Below are 22151 nucleotides of genomic sequence, written 5' to 3'. Positions count from 1 at the left end.
AAGGCGCAGGATTTCCGCTTTCGCTCCTTTCCGGCGGTGACGACCTCCCCACGAGAACATGCCTGTGAGTTCCCGGGTGCAGGTGTCGGCGGCGCTGTCGCTCTCCTGCCCGCTCGCCCCCCTCACGCCGGTTTCGGGTCGCGGAGGCCGCCGTGTGCCCTCCGCACGCCCCGGGACGCTCACGACGGGGGCGCGGGGCCGCGGGGCGCCGCGCGGACGGGAGCGGACGGGAGCTAAGATGGCGGCCCGGCTGCGCAGACGCCGGGGGCGGCGGGGGCGAGCCCTCCCCGGCGTGTGGCGGCGGCGCTGTGGTGCAGCGGCCCGTTTCCGCGTCGGTGCCTCAGCCCCTGCCCCTGTGCCCCTCGTAGCTCGCGAAGGACCTGCTGCACCCCTCCCCGGAGGAGGAGAAGAGGAAGCACAAGAAGAAGCGCCTGGTGCAGAGCCCCAACTCGTACTTCATGGACGTGAAGTGCCCGGGTGCGGAGGCCGCTCGCGGGGTGGGCGGGGCGCTGGACCCGGGCGTGGGGGGGCGCGTGGGGGGGGGGCCGTGCAGAAGCCCGAGCGGCGGAAACGCGAGGGGCCGAGGGCTTCCCCACCGGGCCTCCGTGCGCCGGCTGCCGCGGTGGCCTCTCGCCGGCCGCCCGTCCAGGACCCCGGTTCTGCGCCCGAGTAACGGCTGGCCCCTCTCCTCTCAGGCACCAGGACGGCGCCCCCCCCGTGACCGAAACCCATAGTGGGGCAGGCGGTCCGGACGCTTCTGAGCGGGCTGTGATGTGCACTTAGGCCAGGCCGGCAGGGTTAGAGCAGGACAACGACTTGCCCAAGTTTACCTAACACGCACGTCTTAGCAGTAACACGTGACCGCGTGCTTGTAAGTGAGGCAAGGCATGGGGGAAACGCTCGGTGTGTTTTTCAGGATGCTATAAGATCACCACCGTCTTCAGCCACGCACAAACCGTGGTTTTGTGTGTGGGCTGCTCCACGGTCCTCTGTCAGCCTACAGGAGGAAAAGCAAGGCTTACAGAAGGTAAGTGGCTTCACCACTGTCGTTGTGGGGGTTGAATCTTACAGTGAGAGGGGTCACGTGCAATGTAAATTATCAGACTTCTACAAGGAGGGTTGGATTTGATCATCTTTGTCCCCAAAAGTAATACTAGAAACCCCGTATTAATGTAAGAACTACTGTCTAAAGTTGGGATGAAAGGATGATAAAGGGGGCTTCTTACGAGCTGAAGCTGATAATAAGGTCCAGGTAATAGCCAAAGGGATGAGAAAGATGTCACTTTGCTGTGAATGGACCGGCAGGCATTATTTTGATCTGTGGGGGTGGGGTGGGGTAAGTCGGCTGCTGTCAGTTAACCTCTGAACCTTTTTCTTCCAGGGTGCTCCTTCAGAAGGAAGCAGCACTAAAAGCACCCTGAGTCAAGATGAATGGGGAACCATCCCAATAAACACATTTTGGATACATCCCGTTTATTGTCTTGTTTTACTGCTAGGAAGGTCCTACCTCAAGTATTCAGGGCAAGCAGAAGAGCGGACTGCTAGTCGTTTGGGGCAAGTAAGTAGCCAAGTACTTTAAAAAGCCCATTTGGGACATTTGTGTCCACCTAGGCTCACTGAGTAAATTCTTCGGAGCTTGTTTAAAAAATGTGATCTACCATACTTATAGTGGGATACTTGGGCTTTTATGTTTTCTTAGAATTAAAAACAAGAACTGACAGTTGATCTTTGAAACACAATCCAACAGCACTTTAATACAAAACAGTTTGAGGAGCCTTATCTCTGGTTCTCAGAAGCCTTGTTGGGCTGCTTATGAGTATAGAGGTGGTTGCTCGGTTCTTGGCCTGGGGCTAGAAATCTCCAGGCTCCTACAGTTACGGGGACTTGTCCAAGTGGAAGTCAGTGCCTTATACTCCATAGCCAGTGTTGTAGCCGTCTCTGGGCTGGTGGGGGTTGTGGACTCAGGAAGGGAGGGGGAGAACGGGGAGAGGTGTAAGAACCTAGAAATAAATGGGGAGGGAGATAGGTGATGGGTGAATAAAACACGGGTATGTGAGATTTGAGGTGATAAGGATGGTGATTCTTTACCTGGCTGTGGTGTTCTCAGAGTTGGTACGTAAACAACTGGAACTGTCTGTATCTTGTTTAGGAAGGCATTGTAGGCTGGAAAAAGAACAAGGGAGCAGTCACTCCAGTCCGATGTGTTTCGTTAGAGGAAAGCCCTAAGGGAGGGGCAAAGCCAACTAAAATTCAGAGATTAAGTATTGCTATCATAAAGTAGTAATACATCAAATAACTTCATAGTGATATTCTTAGGAAACTTCCATTCAGTTATTTTTATAGGTTTTTTTTAGGTATTTTGAATTCTGGCTGAAAGATAGGGAAACTTCAGGTGTGGACAAAATAGTACGTGTTTTGTTGCTTGAATCATCTCTCGCTAGGACTATGAGTAAAAATAGCCATTATGGTATTTGTTTGCCACATTTCAGTTTACTGCTCTTGGTTTATAGTGAGTTGAGCAGGACCTTTAATGTACCAGGTGACTAGCTAGGGCAGCTCAATCAGTTTCAACTACTTGCCCCAAATCAGACGTGATAAACAACTAATTTTCATCCTTATTTAGTTTGTGAAATGAAGGCAGTTTCCAAGTCCACAGTCCACGGTGCTGAATATAAGGACTCCTTACCTAGAAAGATGAAAGCTGTTGATGCCAACACTGCAAAGAGGGTGTAGAGAAGGATCTGGTAAGAACCCACGGACTTACGGACATCTGAATCTTCACACTGGTCTGCATTGGCCAGAACAAGAGATGACAGTTACTTAGTAACACCCAGGGCAGACGCTGCACTTGAAAGCTTGTGTGCTCGTAAGAGCATCTGGCAGAAGCACTCAAAACCTAGCCTTCCAGGAAATGGTTTAGCTTCTTAACCAGAATAAAGAGAGAAATGATACTTGGCTCCACCTCTCTGGCTTTTTCCTGTCTCCAAAGTAATAAACTCCCAATTCTTGAACTTTCGTTACCTCACCTCGGCTAACGAAAGAATAATTAAATCCTCCGCCCCTTTAAAATGCCTGTTACCTTTCCTGCACTCTTAAGTCCAGGTGACATGCTTCACTTCACCAAACTTAATGACTATTTATGGTGTTTTCTGACTAATGTTGAAACATTTCTTTGGATCCCCAATGACCTCTTAAATGCAAGGGCCCCTTATCTTGCACCGAGAACGTAATTTCTGGGGCACACTGTATGTAAAACTTCAGTCTCGTGTCTTTGAAGCACGCTTGGCATCTGCCTTTGGTTATTTCAAATTCTTCAGGGTCTGGAACTTGCCTGCCGGTCAAACAGCCTGAATTTCTGGGCCTTCTTGTATAAACTCACCAGGCCCGCGTATCTAGACCCTACTCGTTGCCAGTGTAGGCCCTCTGGTCTTGCGTAAACCTCTCACCATACTGTTTCACACTGTTCACAGACTGCTTCACTCTGAAGAATTGGAGGTTGCTTGAAGTGTGAATACTAAAAACAGATTCTCTTACTAATCCATGGTCAGGTCCCACTGTTGAAAGTCTGAATAAAACAGGCGTGTTACCAGCTTTTCTCGCACCCCACTGTTCTGTCTGCACTGAATTAATTCCTAGCACTCCATCGAGTCCTCTTACACATGATTTTTGTGGTGGGGACCATGCCTGGCATATGCCGGTAAACACTGCTTGTGTGAAGGAGCTGGAGGTTGGGCTGGATGTTTGTGTCTGGCCAGTCCCACCCACAGGGATCCTTAACCATTGTTTTGTTTGCCATGGTCAGCTTTGCCAATCTGAAGCCTATCTCAGATAGGCTAGTATGTAAAAAATACATACTAGGAATAAAGGAAACCGATTATATCAAAAGTTAACCGAAATAGAAAAACCTCGTTTGTGACACAGTAACGTCTGCTTTAGTAACAAAAAGGTCTAGCTTCAGGTCTGATTACTGTAATTTTGAAAAATATTAAAATTTTCAAATTTAATATTTGAACATGACATTTAATATTCGAACATGAAAAGATCTGCAGATTCCACTGGTGACAGTCACATATTGCTGATACTTCTATGGGTGTTGCCTGTATTCTTAATGAGTTGATTCAAAATCACTGAATTCGAGATTTAAAATAGAGCACAGATTGGAGTCGAACACTTTCTAGTCGTGTGACCTCAGCTCCTCAGGATGCGAACACCTACCCCTTTGAGTTACGTGAATTAAAATGCATGTAAATACACTTGGGATATTGACCAGTACGTACCAGGTGCTCCTACAAACCACCGTTCTGTTGGGAGCTGGACAAGGGTTCAGCCTAATTCACTCCCAATAACTAAGGACTGTATCCCCTGAGGGATGGGCAAGTGGGAGTGACAAATGCCAGGAGGTTGGTTCTCTGGGTTTCCTGCCATCTGTTTTCATCCCATCTAAACTTGGCATTGTTCCTAAGCTGGGTAATGACTAGACTAGAATTGGGACTTGGGCAGCTACGAAAGTCCTGGTTCTAGGCTTGTTAACAACCACCATTTGCCCTCTGCCTGATGCAAAAAGCTCTGCTAAATAGTTCTGAAGAAAAGGAAACATCAAGAGGTTTGATAAGTGGTATACTTATGAAGCTGACAGGCCCACCTTAAACTAACATGCCTATTAAATATATGTTAAATACCTAGTGATAAAAACTACCTGCAGATTATATTTTGGATAGGCTTGGAAAAGGGATCCATGCCCCAGTTAGTTTGAATAGTCTCGTTCAAGTGGCTGTTTCCCATTAAATTGTGAATAATACATTGTCTTCTTTCCTCCTCTAGATTAAAAATAGGAGCCCCCACTGCTCACCTGCACCAGACTTCTTCGTAGCTCTTACTAGCACAGCCTCCCTTTGACTGGTGAGCACACAGGAAATGTTGATGAAAACAGGTGATGACATCTGCTGGAGGGAAGTGAAGTTGACCACTCTTATAGGGTAGATGGCAAGGCCAGGCGCCAGGGAAGAGCGCTGATGGCCAGAGACCACTAGAACTGGGGAGCTGGGGAAGACCTTGGAGAAAAAAGGGAAGTTGTTTAAAAGAAGAAAAGCCAGTTTTGTATCAGTACATTGCAATCTTAACACCCAATGAAATATCTGATTTCTAGTTCTGCTAACCGACATGTCATTTACTTTTTCACACTTAGATGTGTTGAATGATAAGGGAAAAAACGGATCTGAGAGAATAAGCTTCAAAAAAGTTTTAAGCTAGAAATCTAAAGATTGTTTTAAGAGCTGTGGTCTTGTCTTCCAGACTGACAGAGCTCATGACCTAGGTTTTGGATTCGGTGAGTCCTGCATTGTGAAAGGGACAGATTTTCTTCATTTTCTTTAAGAATTTCCCCTAGTGAATTTTATCAAGTCACTCAGAAACTTACTCTACCTTTGGACTGGGAATGAAAAAAAATCTTTTCAGAACTGATCTGTTTTGGTTCAGTTCTTAACATACCTCTAGCTTCTCGAGAACTCTGTCCACTCCCAGGACTCTTATCTCCCCAATGTCTTGTTTGTGGCTAAGAACCAGTTCTGACTGGTTGATGGAAAAGGCTGGGATGAAAGGAATGAGGACCCTTTGGATTCCGGTCGTGCTCTGTTCACTGACTAGTGTGGCCCATACATAGACTGAGGTGTCAGCCGTGCTGAGGCCTTGCAGCAGCTGCTCCGACTGGGGTCGAGCTTGGATGAGGCAGACGTAACCCCCTGAAGAAAAGCAGGAAAACTGAGCAGGGACATTCAGAGCCTCGACTGAGCCAGCTGAATTAGGATAGCGAGACATGTGAACTCAAAAATGTGAGCTTGGGTTTGAGTATTCAGTATTAACACACTGGGCCATCAAATAAAGTGGTCTCGGAACCCACAACTGAACTTGCTTCTTAAGCATGCTGTTATTGGTACATCAACGGGTCGGGGTATTAATACAGTCCAAACAGAAATTAAGGGGACAGAGAGAACGCAGTTGGTTTGATCAGGAAAGGGTTTGTGAAAGGCAAGCTTTGAGCATGATTTCATCCCTTTCTATCAAAGCACCTCTATTTCTGTGACTGTTTTTAGTTACCCGTGCTCAAACCTCAGCTGTCTTTTGACATCCTTTCCTTTATTATAGCCAACCATTTCTCCAAATCTTGCTAACTCAACCTTTGAAATGCCTCTGACATCTGCTGTTAGTATTTCTCTTATCTAGTCTAAACCTGCATTCATGCGTGCATTATTGCAATGGCCCCACTTACTAGTTTCCTTGCCTCCCATTCTCTGTCCATTCTATATGCTGCCAGTAAATACTTTATTAAAACTGCTTTCATCTTAGTTTTGAAAACTTCTCCAGGGCTCTATATTGCCTGAAGTGTCCTGTTCTCGTCACAGCTCATGCCTAGTCGTCCTTCAAAGCTCATTTCCTCTAAAACCTTACGGAAACTCCCAGGTTTGATGTAGAGACTCCTCCTTTCTGCCGCGCTGGTACCCGTCCCATGGGTACCTTTGTAACTGACAGTAAGGGCTGGAAGCCCTGCCCTGCACCCAGGCATTCTGTTAGGTGCTCAGCAGTTTGCTGAGCGGGCCTCACCACCCATGCCGTTCACAACGGCCTGGCTTTGGAGTAGAAACTCACGATGGAGCACGGTCCTATTTACATTTGACATGAATCCTCTCACTTTAGATTAGGTGGTTTATATAAAGTCATCCCAACTCATGTCTGTCTCTACTTTCCGCTTGTCAGTGCTATTCTGCTTGGAATAGCCTTCAGTTCAGTGAACATTCAAACTGCTACTTGTTGGGGATAAAAGATGAATGAGACTAAGCCAAGCCCTGACAGGGATAATAGAGACTAACAAAACTAAATTGGAGAAAAGCATACATAATGGAAAGGTATTACAGAGATACAGTAAAAGTGAATGGATTGACTAAAGAGTAGAATAAATGAACAGGCCACAAAATTGCCATGGGATTATGAAGGACAGTTTGGGGAGTATAATCAGTAAAGATTTGGTGGGGTATCTGATGGACACCTGTTTTATTGGGGAGCGGTACGTGCCTGACCACTGCGCTGTGCAGTGATGTGCGATGTCAGAAGGGTGGTAGGGGGTTGTCTCTGTGAGGGGTGTAAATGTCTGACATTGTTTTGTACACTGGAAACTAATAAAGAAAAAAGTGAATGGATTGAACAAAAATGTAGAGAGTCCACATTCTGTAGCAGTGGTAGCTGTGACAGTGTTGATGGTTCGGGTAACTTTTCACAAAAAATCGTGGGTTTCTGTGGTTAATAGTCTTATAGATCCTCACGTCATTTTCTCCATATGTATAGTTTTGGGGGGGGGAAGTACAAATGCAATACGAAAGTGACAAGTGTACAAACATGAAAACAAGGGGGAAACATTCACCTGGTGGAACCCACCTTTCTCCATGCTGAAATCTGAATGGACATGGAAGACTTGACTTGCTGGGATGTCTAGCAAAGTATTACTAAACTGTACATGGCAAAGCATGAGCGTCTCCGGGAGAAGTACTGTGGTAATGGCCAGCGCCTGACTTGGGGTGCAGGATCCTAACAAGCAGAAAAGAGGTAAATAGCTTTGTCACAAGGATTTTAAAAAGAGACCAGTATATAGAGGCAATATGGTATGACCCTCCCCCCACCACAAACAAGGGTCAGTTCCTCTTGACACGCTGCAGCTGTCTACCTGCCAGCTCTGCTGGCTCCAGCTACAAACAAGGTGGGAGAAGGGTGTAGACCCTTGCCTCTGCCAGCTCGTGGATGACGATAGTGGGGCGTCTGTTATCAATATGAGAGGTGGCGTCCTCTTTCAAAGATTTTTGGAATTCATCGGTGAGAATAAGATTACAGGGAAATTGGACAGCTATTACAAATAACAGCTCTACAGTTGGGAAGCAGCTTTTTTCCCCCCCTAGGTTTGTTTTCCACACCGATTAAATACAACTCAAAGTTCTCTAGAACTTCATCACAAGTGACGCCTTACACAGAAGCTACACAGCAAGAAACAGACTGGCACCAGAGTTGGGTCAGCTGCAGTGGATGGCATCCTGGCGTCCCATTACCAGGACCTGCCCCCCTGCAGTTTCTTAATGGTTTCAGTTTGCTCAAGCTCTTTGGCAACTACAAGCAGTCGTGACCATTCTCATCATTTGGAGACTATCAGCAATATCAAAGGAATGGTTTTATGAGGTTTCGTACTAAGTTATAGTTTTAGGAAGATTTTGTGGGAATATTACGGTCTGTAAAATCATAAGGTAGATTGCAATAAGTGAATATTCTATGAAGAAACATTTAGTACTTTGTAAAAAAAACCTGGAAAAGTTTAAAGATCGAATGTTCTTATTTATGCATAGATTATAAGATTAAATATCTAATGTGAAAAGAAAGTACATTCAGTGCTTAAAAACTGAAGGACAAAAAAGCAATTAAGAGTTAAATTTATCCTAAGTTTTTTAATTTAATTTTTCAATTATAGTTGACATATTAGACAATTATCCTAAGTTTTATAGACAGTAATTCAGTCATTATATTCTGGACTTCTCTGCTTAGTTTTGAATGTTCTTTTGGCCAAAAAAGAAAAGATGAGGAATTTGTTTTTTAGAGAAAACAAGGAATGAAAGTATGTACAGGGACTTTGGAGTGGGACATACCTACCATTTTTGCCCCTAACTGGTTGTTTACCTTGTACATTACTTGCTCTTCAACTCTGTTCTCATCTTTAAAATAATGATAATTACTGCATGATGAGATTGTTAAATGGGATCAAATATATAAAAATTTCTAACATGGCAGCTGTTATCAGGAACTTCAATTAGTTTTCTTTCCTCTGCCTTTTTCTTGACAGTAAATTATAGTCCAATACAGAACGAAAAAAGAAAAACACACTAGGTAAATTTGCTGAGCAAATAACATTTGCGGTGTCACATAATCCACCAATTTACAAATCTGGGGAAGCTTTAAAAGAATTGTATCTTAGGCCCTATCCCACCTTTATTAAATTTCTGGATGGAGCCTAAGAATGTGTATTTTTAAAAAATTTCCTTGGGTAACATTGAACATCAGCCATGTTTGGAAATGCTTGGTCTAGGCCACCTCCTGTTCTCAGGATTATAACTAGAAAGATAAAAGGGACCAGGTTGAGCCTATTTCAAAGCCTTAATCCAGTTATAATTTCTGAAGTCGCGATGGTTTATTAAGGTGGAGTCAATTTTGAAATAATAGAGTGGTAAAAACACTGCTGGAGGATGGAAAGGTGGGAACGATCCCCCATGCTTCTAAAGAGATTCCTGACCTTTGAGGTTGCCATCATAACTGCCAATGGTGATGAAGAGCTCGAACACATTTGAATTGGGGGTGCTGGTGAGGTGAGTCTTGAGGTCACAGCTGAGTGTTAACGTTGATGATGCATTGACAACCACCTGTCAGCAAACCAGAGGAAAATCTGCGCCTGAGCCCTCAGACAGCTTCCCTCCTCCTCCCGAGTAACCTCAACCAAAAGCATCTGTCACACGTCGCCCTTCTAGCGACCACATATTTGAGAACCACAACAATCTTCATTTCTGAGAAGAAAATAACATGTTTTTTCTAAAAGGAGGTCTTTGTCCATTATTCCTTTTGACATCTCTTCTCTTAGTATGACTCCCTATTAAAATGCTTTTGAAGACAACTGCAACTTTCTTTAGAAAGTTTTCTCCCTCTTTAGTTGCATGTAATCTCAACCTTTTCTAAAACTTCAACGTACTTTGGTTTCTTTCAAGATCCCTCTAATGTTTTTTGCCTTACATCTTAGGTGTTTTTATGCTTATTAAAATCTTTCCTATTAGGCCAAATTTCTTTAACTTAGAACCCTAATTAATCTTTGTGCATCTTGTCTTGTATGTAAGGTAAGTGCTTAATGATTACAGAGAACATGATGATAATGACTCTTTTCCCCCAAATAACCTTCAATTTAAATGCAATATGCTGTCCAGTTTCCTCAGTATACCATAGTTTTTTGTACTTTTCAAATATTCAAGGACCTTAAAACCAAGTTAGTTACATTAAGAGCTCAGGAAGGGGAGAAGTTTTATCTTTCTCATCTTTGTATTTCAATGAGACACATAATCACTGACACAGTCGCTGACAGAACAGGCTTCAGTGAGTGCTAGTTGGTGAATAACGAAGTGAGGATTTTACAAAGTACGCAAAGTATGCAAACTGGAATATAAAGGACCTTTTGACTTCTCTGTAGCCTCGACACCACAGCCCATTCCCCCTCTTGCCTTTTGCGACACCCCTTCTCCTTGCCTTCTCAGTCTCTTTCTACTTGTTCTCTCTCATGGGATCTCTGTCCTCGACCCTCTTATCTGCTTGTGATGCAAGTGCTCTTTTTGGATATTATCCAATTTTTCCCCTTTTCTACCTTATAAACTTACACTGAAGCCACCCATATTCATTGGTCTTCAAACAACATATACTTTTACTTGCCTTTGCACATCTGTGCCTTTAGTCTAAAAAGCCTTCTCCCTTTTTCCCTGCCAGACAAATTCCTAATCCTCAAGACTCAGTTTAATTATCACCTCTGAAAAATTTAGCCTCAATATCTAGGCATAATTAGTGACTTTCTTCCGTATTCTAAGAGCATTTCTAACATACCATTAATAAAGCCAGGATCAATTATGTTTTAATTATGCCATCTATCTGTAATTATGTCACCACTAGACTGTGACCTTATTAAAAGAAGGCAGCTGATGTCTTTTGGCAATTTACTCATCTATAAAATTTGGACAATACTTAACTTTGCAGAGTTGTAAAGATTAAAAATGATAGTTGTACTGGTTATAAGAAAGAAAAAAGATGCCCAGCCAATAGTAGATACTCAGAATGATAGCTGTTACGTATTAGGACTGAAAAGAGGAACAAGTTCTTCGAGTACAGAGCAAGGAGACTTTACATGCATTAAGAGGGAAATAGAAAAGGCTTCATAAATCCAACCTCTCCACTTGTTCTCCCATGTCACTACTGGTCAGCAGTTCTCTCTACTCCTACATCAAATATTCCTTCCCCACTGAACATTCCTAAGTCATTATTTCTCCCATTTTAAAGAACCATCAACAAATTCTTGACTCCAACTTCTCGAAAAGCTGTCCTATGTCCACTGTCTCCAAGTCCTCTTTTCCAGTTCTCCAAACTTTCACTCCCGTCACTCCACTGAAGCTACTCATCAGTCACCAGTCTCCACAGTGCAAAAACCATCAGTCATTTCTCAGTTGTCAGTTTACTTGACCTACCAATAGCATTTGACAAGGTTGGTCACTCCCTCCCCCTTGAAATAATTTTCTTCACTTGGCTTCTGGGACACCAACATCTCTGGGTTTTCCTCCCACTTCACTGGTCATTTCTTACAAGTTTCTTGGTTCCTCTTCACTCAGAGCTATTAATATTAGAGTGCCCCCAGAGCTTTGTCCTGGAGCCTTTTCTCTATGTACACGTATTCTCTTGGTGATCTAATGGCTTTAAATATCATCTCTATGCCAACGTCTCTCAGATTTTATATCCATCTACCCCAACCATTTGACTAATAGACATCCAATTTTACATGTCCAAAACTCCTGATCTTCTTTCCAAAATCGTTCCATTTCAGTTGATGGAAACTCTGACTTTTTAGTTGTTCAGTCAAAAACCTTACGTCATTCTTGAGTCTCTCGCACTCTACATGTAACATCTGGAAATTCTATTGGTTCTACCTATGAAATATATTTAGAATCTGATGAGCTTCTCACTACTTCCTGTTACCACCCTGATCCACCATCGTATCCCACCTGGGTCACTGCAATAATAGCCTCCCAGCTGGTCTCTCAGCTTCTACCCTTGTCCTACAGGCTACCAACCAATAGACACAGTGGTATTTTAAAATATAAGTCAGACTAGTCATTCTGGTTAAGAATCTCTGTTTCCCTTTATGTCCCGATAAAGTTTGTTGGCCGTCTTTATATTTGACATGTGAATGTGTTTCTTTCCCTAGGATGTGTTTTCTATATGCATATCCCCATGTATAGAAATAGTTGCCCATGTCTCTGCAGCCCTGGTAGCGTTAGGTTTACCTCTCGATATGTTCTCACCACTCCTGGGATGTCATGAAAGATTGTTGCTATCCCTGGATTCCTGGCCACTCCCACCCCAGTGACAATGTCTGTTTGTAGAATACTGTCAGAGGAAATCATCCATGTCCCCGGTTCACCTAGGAAAAGACAAGAGAAAGCACTTGGCTGCAACCTTTTGATGTAAGTTGATGGTCGCTCTAACCTAACTCAGACTCCAAACCAGTGACCATTCAAGCACAAAGATAGCTCTCTTACCAGAGGAAACCCCAGCTTTGAGGATAACTTTGGTTTTTGACTGGTAGGCTCCCCTACACATATCATGCCTACAAAATAACTGCTGACCTTCAGAATCATGAAAAGAGCCACTTAATTCGAGAATGTACCTGTATTCCTTAAAAACTCACTTTACACATAGGGATAACTGTCTGATTAACCTTTGTGTGGACCCTGCTAAGGATGAATCTGCTCGAGCTATGGATTGACACCAGCAGGAAGACTGCAAGGAAGGGACAACTGGCAGGAGACAGAATTTGTTTCCTTTTAAGGTTTAAGGTGGCAGAGGAATGCCAAAGGTTAGGTTAGATCACTGATCCTGGCATGTGGCTCTTTTGTTTTCTCATCCAAAGGGATATGGATTTCGGATGCCCCAACATTCCAGAATGAAATACAGAGGGACAATCTTGACAAAACCAAGCAAAGGAGAGTAAAAAAGCCTCTGCTTCAGTGATAAGGGATTAACAACCATGGGCGTATAGTTCTGGCAACCTTACAGCAGAGTCAGCTGACTGGGCCCAGATTACATGTTAGTTGTGGCTGCTTGCAAGTCACAGGACTGGAGGAGTTCACCGAGGCTGAACAGAGCTCCCTTGCATCAAGTCCAAGATGTATAGTTAACGTTTAAGCCAGGCCCAACATGACATCACCGAACCGCAACACATGTACCCAGATTTCCCAGAAGGGCATGCAAAGACAAAGCCAGCCTTATTTGGATGTACTGATTATTGGGAGGCGTACACGCAGCCAGTGTGTACCGCTTTGGAGTATGCCATCTGGAAATCCAAAGAATTGACACTCATTTGCAACTGGAGATGATTTTCTTGAACTCAATAGTACTTCTTAGGACAGAAATACTTTGCTGATCAAGAGCTCAGTTTCGCTCAGTACAAGGCTAAACCTTATCACAGTGATGAAATATGTAGGAGTCAGGCCTTCAAATGGGCCCCACAAAACTGTATACATAATTCCTTCCTTTTATTTCCTCCTTTACTGCTCTTCAACTCAGCAATTACCCTCCTTCAGAAGCTGGAAAAGGGGGAGAAGGCACGGTACCCTACACTGTCTACATAATACACTGCATAGAGCAATGCATTCAATAGGCACTTGATTAATATGCCTGGCTGACTTCTATAATAATTGGCTGGCTACTGAGAGAAATGGGCATTAAACTGAGAATTATCAGTTAACATGAAAAATAATAAAAATACACAAAGACATTTTCCCTCTCAGAGAGGCCCTCGGATTTTCGCTAACTTGGAAAAAGTCCTCCAGGGGGTGCATTGGGTTCTAATTCTGTCAGTGTTGAGGCCGAAGTGAGGGGGGGGGGACGCAGACCATTCTGGCTGAGGAGGTGAGTACTGAAGCAGATGACATCCCCGACAAAGGTAAGCTTGGTGTCTGGTTCAATGGCATGCTCAACAGCGACAGGAATATAATCGGCCATGCCTGGATGTCTCCGGTCCCAGAGCCCCACGAGTGTCACCCCTCTGTTCACAGCCTGGGCCATGTACGTGGAGTTCTTATTCCCTGGTCCGATAAGCAGCAGGTCATCTCTGAAAGTAGACATGAAAGGCACAGATCCCCGAAAAGAGACAACGGTTGGTAAGAGTTCTGGGGGCACAGCCTGTTACAACACTTTATATTCAATAGCTCGAAACTGCAGAAGGAAGTCTACAATGGAGAGTAAGCAACTAGGGGCCAGGGACCAGTCAGTCCATCAGCTTCCGGTACGTAGTGCCCAGTAAGGCTTCTTTCTAATGGAAAAATGGTTTCCAGTACAGCTTTTTGATAATAATACTCCAGTAGCTTCATATGGGAGTTTTCTGTGAACTGGAACTTGATAGATTCAAAATATCCTGAAAAGTTTTCTTCATTGAACAACTAATACCATTTTGGTCTTCCCTGCCTCCCCCCGCCCCCCATCTTAATGAAAGAAACAGATCAGAGCCCAAGGACAGAACACGAGGGGGTTTCTGGGTCTGCTTTGGAACACTAGCCTGACCTGCAGGCCGCAGGGTTTCGACCCCAAGCGGCAGCACCACTCCTGTGACTTCCATACCTGTTCAGAGCCAGGTAAAGCTGGGTGTTGTGTGTGTGGAATTTCTCTCCGATGCTATTATAAAACTGAACAGTGAAGGTGAGAGACATGCCCAAGGGAAAGGCTGACAGGGTCCTTCCTTGGGCTGTGTACAGCTTGGGTTGGCTACTCACGCGCAGGTATGTCACCGGTGCTACCTGTATGGGAGACAAAACCTCCTGGTCCAGAGAAGGATGCATTGCAGAGGAGCTGTGACCAAATTCTGAGACTTACAATCAGTGATCAAAATGGTGTTTCACAGGAAATAGTTAGCTCTTGATTTGAGATGACTTAAATCAGAGTGAAAAAGAGATACGATAGTATAGGAAATAGCTTTTTTTTTTTTAATTTTATTGGGGAATAGTGTGTTTCTCCAGGGCCCATCAGCTCCATCATTATCCTTCAATCTAGTTATGGAGGGCGCAGCTCAGATCCAAGTCCAGTCGCCATTAACCGAGCCATCTGGCCACCCCTCTGGAAGCTCAGTGGGAGCTTGCTGCCTTCAGTCTAGTTGTGGACGGCACAGCTCACTGGCCCATGTGGGAATTGAATCGGCAACCCCGTTGTTAAGAGCTCATGCTCTAACCAACTGAGCCACCCAGCCACCCAGGAAGTAACTTTTTAATTATTAAAGCTAAGGGAATGTTAGCTGCAGATTTTGGGGAAAGGACTGCAATTCATCTATTTTCGTGCACAGTGCTCAATATTTATTGTTAAGCAATTGATCATTTATCAAGAATATCATAGATTGTGTTTTCACACTGTAAGAGAGAAGCCGTGATAGCACTAAGGGAAGTCCGACTTTGAATTCTAGCTTCACCATTTCATAGCTTCATAGAACCATTCCAGGTCTCAGATTTCTCATCAGTTTAATAGAGATAATGATACCTACCTCATAGGGTTTTTGTGGTAATTAAAAGAGAAAACATACATAAAAGGACCAACATAGTGGCTGGATACACTAGATGTTTAATGCCTAAAAAAATTTCTTGTGTTAGACAAACTTACCTCTGAGGTATCTCCTAATTCTAAATTTTTCTGTTCTAAAAACAAAGCCTAATTTTCATAGCAATAGTTCTATCCTTCTCCCACATCAATCATCTTGCCAAAGCTGCTCAGAAGACAATCGTACCACTTTGAGGCTAATTCCTTTTATAACAAGGACTCTAAAGTGGACTTTAATTTGGTGGTTTAGAATCATGTCAAGACTGTCCTCCTATCTTACAGTTCATTTCTGACTTTCAGAGAAGTTTCTAGTTCCTAAAAACAGGCAATCTGCCTATGAAGGCCACGGTCCATGCCATGCCATTCCATTCCATCTATTTATTTATGAGTAAATCCCTGAACTCACCTGAACCCCAGTTATGGTTGTTTGGTTGACTCCAAAAGGTTCTATAGAAGTGACTTCCAACACAGCAGTACCTGCAATGGAACCAGCTTTCAGGAGCCCTTCGCCGTCCTCCTCAATGACAGATGAATTAGGGAAACACTTGAGAACACGGGAACTCACAAAAGCGGCCCCTTCCCTAGGGAACAAAAGGAGTAAGTGGCATCTCTTGGGGGCTCTGTGTAACCAGAAAGAAAGTAGTAGCGATTGCCAGGATCACTGTTTGAGGCTGTACTCTGAGCCAACGCTTGCCATTCACCGTGCTGTGTGCTCATTTGTTCCTCAGGCAGAAGCCTGCCTTTGGATTATGCTTCTGTCTTTAAAAATCAAATCCTACCATATGCTTATCATTTGAAAAACAGTCGGCAACAAGAACTGAAAACAGGATTCAAACAAATCCTGGTACATGAATGTTCATAGCAGCACTAGTCACAGTAGCCAAAAGGTGAAAATGACCAAAATGTTCACCGATGGATGAACAAACTGTGGTCCATCCATACAATGGAATATAATTTAGTCATAAAAAGGAATGAAGTGCCTATACATTCTTTGACATGGAAGAACCCTGAAAACATTATGCTAAGTGAAAGCGGCCAACACGAAAGGTCACACAGTGTACAATTCCATTTATATGAAATACACAGAAGAGTTCAATTCATAGAGACAGCTGATTAGTGTTGCCAGGACCGAGAGGAGGTGAAATGGGGAGTGACTACTTAATGGGTATGGGTCTCCTCTGGTGGTAATGAGACTATTTTGGAACTAGACAAAGGTGACGGTCGCCCAGTTTTATGAATGTGCTAAATGCCACTGAATTAACTGTACCCTTTGAAATGGATAATTGTATGCTATGTGAATTTCACGTCAACTAAAAAAAAAAAAGATCTGTGAGTTAGAAAAATCACCTAGAAGGCAATAGTTCTTTCATGTGCAATGTTTTACTGAGGGTGAAGTTAGAACCTGGCCTGCCCTTCTCCACTCTCCTTACCTGTTGGTATGAAGTTTGAGTTGAGAATTCATGGGCATTAGAATTTGCTCAGGTTGGCACCCTGGATAGAAAAGATGGAGTTTTTCGAACACCTATAATGAGAAAATATTTTTTTCCTCATTTCTGGAAAAGACAAATGACCTCTACTCACATATGGACAACTACAAATCAACAGTCTGCCTACCTTCTGTTTAGCCTAATGTCCCACAACATTCCTTTCCAAAATGCGTCAGGTACTTAGAACATATCCAGGTGTTCTAGAATATATAACCTAATATTAGCCCTGCTTCTGACGACAAGGGACTGGACACGTGACAAAGTTTACACTTAATACAGCCTCTGTGCTACTTAGATGTTAAGTATAAGATCATTTTGAAATTTCTCATTTGATCTCCTGTACCCAAAAAGAGATTTGAGAACAAAGAACCTATAATGGTAAGTTAGCAAGGGGCACTGTTTAGGTCTCCCACCAAGAAAAAATCAGTCCAATATTCAGAGGGAGAGAAATTTATTTGCTCTCCCCCCCCCCCCGAATGATACATTTTTCTTTTGAATGCTACAAACAGTAGGGCCATTTAGCTTTCAGCCTTAGAACAACTGTAGAAACTATTTATACTCTTTATACCCTGCCGGAAGTTAGCATTTAATTTCATTCTTTTGATAACTACAGCTAAGTGGATTGCAGCATAATATCTGTGTTAGGTGGGATGGCTCATAAATTCATACTTTAGTTATTATGCTGTTCATATCCTGTGTTCACATACTATAGTTTCTAATGTCAACACTTATATGGAGGCAATTAGCAGGAATGAAAAAGATCTAGAAACTATAAACCTATAAACTGTAAACCAGGGATCCTGCTAGCATTTTCCCGATCTCTATTCAGACTAAGCTCTTCATGGATGATAAGCGAATACAACCTTTTTCTCCTTGATCTACAAAAACAAGATTTCGGTTGGGGACCTTACCAGGATCTGCACTTCATCAGACAGTTCCAACAAATTCCCCTCAAACTGCCCAGAGGAAGTGTCCCGACAGCAGACGGTGACTTTGACACTGGTCCGACCAGCTGCTTTGGTGTGGACCACCATGGCGAAGTTATTCTCTCCTGGGAGCTGCAGAGAAACCTAGACAGCGAGGGGATGGATGGAGAAACACTCATGAACCGACACTGCCCCACCCTCTGTCGGAACAGCAAGGAAAATGTACATTGGAGATAGCTATTGAGAAGAGCTGGGGTCCCAGGGCTTGTTGTCCTATCTTAGCGACATGGTCACCCCTCATGCAAACCTCTGTTTACAGGGCCCAACTACTTCCAGCAAGCCTCTAGAAGAGTCTTGTTATCTCGGAGTCAATTCACTGATAGAAGGAGAACGGAAATGAAGAAAGGGGTTTGCAGAATGGGTTCAGACAGTAGAACCTGGGAGAGAAGCAAGGCAATCTGCTCCTGGAGTTCAGAGTGGCAACAAGAAAGGAAGTGAGCTCCTGTTTGAGGACTCTGCTAAAACCCGCTGACATCTCCGCACTTGCTGCCCCCGCCTTTCTAGTCTGGACTGGATGAGGATTAGGCCTTGCCACATTTCTGGCCTGGGAGGGCAGGCTAACACTCACAGGTTGAAGGAGGCACCTGCCTACCTTCGGGGTACACAGTTCACGTCCTACTTCCCCTGCCCTCCTGGTGTCCACACCTTCCTTCTCGCTCTCTTGACTCACATAGAGTTCCAGGTTCCAAAATCACCTTTCCCTTCTCCCCTCCATAAATGTTTCCATTGCCTTTGTGGAATCTCAACAGATCTCAACCAGTTGTCTGGAAGAAAGTCTTATGCAGAAGAACAAGGTTTACAATTGTGTAATCCAAGTGAATCTCTAACTGGTGACACCACAGTCCAGGAACTCTACCGTGTGGGGCACTGGAGACCTTTCTACTGCCTATTTCATAACCCAGGTTGCCCATGCAGACCTGAAGCAGGAGAGAGCTCTGTGTGGCTCTCAGCCATTTCTTCTGCTAGAGAAAAGAGTGATGCTTTAGGTAAGAGCACTGGAGGAAGGGAGAGGTAGACATTTGCTGAGGCCTAGACCGTCGCCTGCTTTCACACAATCCTTATTTGTTACTCCAGAAAAGCAGGGAAGTCCTAGTGCAGAGTTCTCCCAAACTGAGCACAGCCCCATGTCTCCTCGGTGCCCAGTAGGACCAGGCCTGGGCAGCCCAGGGCAGACAGACCCAACCACGGCACCTTCCCTAGGTGATAGATCTCGAGTGTCTTAGAAAGATTGCAAACAGATTTTTTACTTTCCCCAGACCCCCTCTTTTCCTGTTAGCTGGCCCCAGAAATGCCCTCATTCTGGTTTCCTCTAACTGCTCAGTTGTCTCCCAAGGTCAAATTCTTTGTTCACACGGCCACTGAACTGTGACCTACTGGGTACCTTGGCCCCAGCTTCCTTCTTCTGAAGGTAAAGAAAGACCAGACATAGGTAGCTGCCACTGTCCCCACACCACCATGGGTGGGTTCCAATAAGCTGACGATCAGGTAACAACAGTGTGAACTAGGCAAAGTCTGTCTGCAGCGTCCACCTTTCTTTCCTTGTCCCCGTGTCAGAGGACGGCTTAATGCCATGTGTATTAACCAGCATAGCCCTTTCACCAACACAGAGCATTCCGCTGCACTGTGGATTCCCTCCATGTCTATCGTGAGGGCTGCAGCCAATCCAGATGCGGGAAGCGCCCAGTTTGGAGGAGCCGGCACCACCCACAGCAGCCGGGGTGGACCGTCTGAAATTCGTTCGACACAAGGCACTCAGTCTAGACTACGCAGCCAGCGGGTGGCCCACACCAGCCCCAGAGCACCCACAGCGCCCCCCGCGCGAGCCTGGGAGCGTGCCCAGCACCCCCCTTTCATGCTGGTAATGTCAACGCTCGTCACGCATCACAAATGTGATTCTGAATGTAATCAAGTGTCTGAACATGTCCAAAGATTATAGTAATATTAAAACTCTATGTACATCTATTTTATATTCATAATGGTGTCACTCATGTAACTTCATCTGCTCACACATGTACCAACAAATGCACTATTTAAAGGAAACACTGCTTTCTAGAGCTCTTTCTAGCGAAATATATTAAAAATCAATAGCACTACCTGAGTACTCACACTTAGATACCTCCTGTGAGTTACTTGTTTCCAGCATTTATAGAACAGTAGCAAAAGGAGATAAGTAATAATGTTATGTAGTTAGAAAGCAAGTCTGTCCAAAACTTCTGATGAAATAAATGTCATGACAAGATCCCTAAGGTAACGTAACACACAGGTGAAGTCCCACCTCTGAATGCCTGGGCACTAGATCCAATACATCCCGTTTGCTCATGGACCAGTGGAACATGAGCCCAGGGCTGGCGTTGCTGAAGGAGAAAGGGGTCTGGGTACCGGTCACCCCCATGACGTAAACTGGCATCTGAAAAGAAAAAGGTTTTGTGCTCTGTCCCCTGCCCACTGCCCACGTGGCACTGTCCAAAACCCGGACCTAGAGCAGGGTCATCAGACCGACCTGGGTGGCTGTGACGAGTCGAGTGGCAGCTGCCAGGATCCTAACAGCCCTTAACCGAACGACTTCAATTTGGACTTCATCCTGCTCAACAGGGTGGGGAGCGGCTTAGTAAGAGGGGGTGTCGGCTGCACAGAGGTGTTTGGGATAACTAGTCTGGCATTGTTGAAGGTACTCAAAGACAAACAAATCATGCCACAGCAGGTTTGCTTTTGCCCTTTAGACAATTCCCTGAGGACGTGGACTCGGTCTTATGACAACGCCGAGAACTCTGTGGGTTTCCCCCTGAAGATTACCCATGGCCATGCCTGGTTAAGAGCATGCCAGATGAGGAAACTCACAGGGCTTTCCTCGGCTGGTGACACGCCCCTCATCCTTCCTCCCTCCTCGCCTCCCAGTATGGCTCCCAGACGGAAGAGGAGAAACTGAGCAGAACAAAGAACCAGTACCTGGGAAAACACGATCACTTTGCCAGTATCTTCATTCACTGTCTGGATCGTGCCACGGAGCACAGCTGTGCCAACCATCTTCCCTGTAACTTGTCCCCTCCTGTTAACAACTGCCACTGTCTGATTACTGATGGAGAAGTGGATGATGGACTGGGGTTGGGGGCCACCTTCAGACATTACCTGGAATTGAAACAGACAGGTGAATGCCCGAAGCATGGGGAGAAGGCACACCTCTGTTCCCGATATTTTGTCCAAACAACGTGACTTCTGCATCTTCCCCCACTTCCCTACAGGCATATCCCCCATCAATGCAAATGCAGAAGAAACGGAAGTGCTGCAAATGATCCATGGGACTCTAAGAGGTTTATATTACGTTCATCATGGAAATGGGAAAATAGTACTTTTCCTCTGTGTCGTTGAACTTGAGTGGGAGTAGACGAGAGGATGCTGATAGGAAGAGGTGTGTGTGAGTGTGTGTGTGTGTGTGTGTGTGTGCTGGGGCAGAGGTAGGATGGGGAGAAAGGCTGTCTTGTTTTTCTGTCTTTAAGATCACCTGCATCATGTTAGTTGGAATCAGTGTCATTTTCTCTGGAACAAGTTTGAATGGAGGAAACACCTTGAAGGAGAAAACCAAAGAAACAAGAGTGACTACTTTGAGTTAATTTCGTAACAAATGACCATGCAGCTTATTCCAAGGGGAAAATCCTAATTACGTACAATGCAATTATACACCAAGACATGTGTTTTGTTTTATTTATAAATACACATTTATAATAACAAAAATTATAAATTACTTAAATGAGAATGCTTAAATAAGATTACATATCCATTCGCTGGAATAAAAGTGGCCATTAAAATGTTTACGATTACGTGTCTTTTACTTTTTTCAAACATATATAAAAGTAGAGAGAATAGTATAAAGAACTCTCAGATACCTATTACCCAGCTTCAACAATTATCAACACATGGCCAACAATCAGCTTTTAAGGACATAAGAAAATACTTTTTCTTTTTTTAAAAAACCAATTTATTTATTTATTTATTTATTTATTTTGCTGAGAAAAAGGATGTTTATTATTGTGACTTGACAATAAATTGTAATTATCAATTATAAAAGTTACATAAATGCAGGCTGATCATCTTTAAAGTCTCAAAAACCCAAATATGAATAAAGCACAGACAATAAATTCAATTGAAGAAAGTCCTGACATAATTCTATTTATTTTTAAGTGTGTTTTTCCAGGACACATCAGCTCCAAGTCAAATAGTTGTTTCAATCTAGTTGTGGAGGGTGCAGCTCACACTGGCCCATTCAGGGATCGAACCG

General features: G+C 44.1%; 2 protein-coding genes across 2 annotated transcripts in view; one reads left to right on the top strand and one right to left on the bottom strand.

Moving 5' to 3' along the window:
- Nucleotides 1-24: 24 nt before the first annotated feature.
- Nucleotides 25-1467, top strand: RPS27 (ribosomal protein S27). Its single transcript, XM_081024953.1, has 4 exons — nt 25-64; nt 369-477; nt 917-1027; nt 1382-1467. The coding sequence occupies exons 1-4, from the start codon at nt 59-61 to the stop codon at nt 1408-1410; spliced, it is 255 nt and encodes an 84-aa protein (XP_080881079.1). The 5' UTR covers nt 25-58; the 3' UTR covers nt 1411-1467.
- Nucleotides 1468-1564: 97 nt separating this feature from the next.
- NUP210L (nucleoporin 210 like) overlaps nt 1565-22151 on the bottom strand; it is a 50603-nt gene continuing 30016 nt past the window's right edge. Inside the window, exons 22-38 of the mRNA XM_081024928.1 lie at nt 21378-21440; nt 20825-21004; nt 20379-20459; nt 20154-20285; nt 17804-17962; nt 16836-16927; nt 15812-15986; nt 14443-14618; nt 13719-13936; nt 12108-12244; nt 9317-9443; nt 7426-7575; nt 5488-5738; nt 4850-5051; nt 2687-2788; nt 2089-2163; nt 1565-2000 (exon numbers count right to left, since the gene is read on the bottom strand). Coding sequence (XP_080881054.1) covers nt 1900-2000; nt 2089-2163; nt 2687-2788; nt 4850-5051; nt 5488-5738; nt 7426-7575; nt 9317-9443; nt 12108-12244; nt 13719-13936; nt 14443-14618; nt 15812-15986; nt 16836-16927; nt 17804-17962; nt 20154-20285; nt 20379-20459; nt 20825-21004; nt 21378-21440 — 2421 coding nt within the window. The 3' untranslated portion in view covers nt 1565-1899. The remainder of the gene's footprint in view (nt 2001-2088; nt 2164-2686; nt 2789-4849; nt 5052-5487; nt 5739-7425; nt 7576-9316; nt 9444-12107; nt 12245-13718; nt 13937-14442; nt 14619-15811; nt 15987-16835; nt 16928-17803; nt 17963-20153; nt 20286-20378; nt 20460-20824; nt 21005-21377; nt 21441-22151) is intronic.

Source organism: Rhinolophus hipposideros (assembly GCF_964194185.1).
Source record: "Rhinolophus hipposideros genome assembly, chromosome: 19".
NCBI classification, from domain to species: domain Eukaryota; kingdom Metazoa; phylum Chordata; class Mammalia; order Chiroptera; family Rhinolophidae; genus Rhinolophus; species Rhinolophus hipposideros.
The sequence above is the reverse complement of the archived record's forward strand: the minus strand, read 5'-3'. Positions and strand labels throughout refer to the sequence as shown.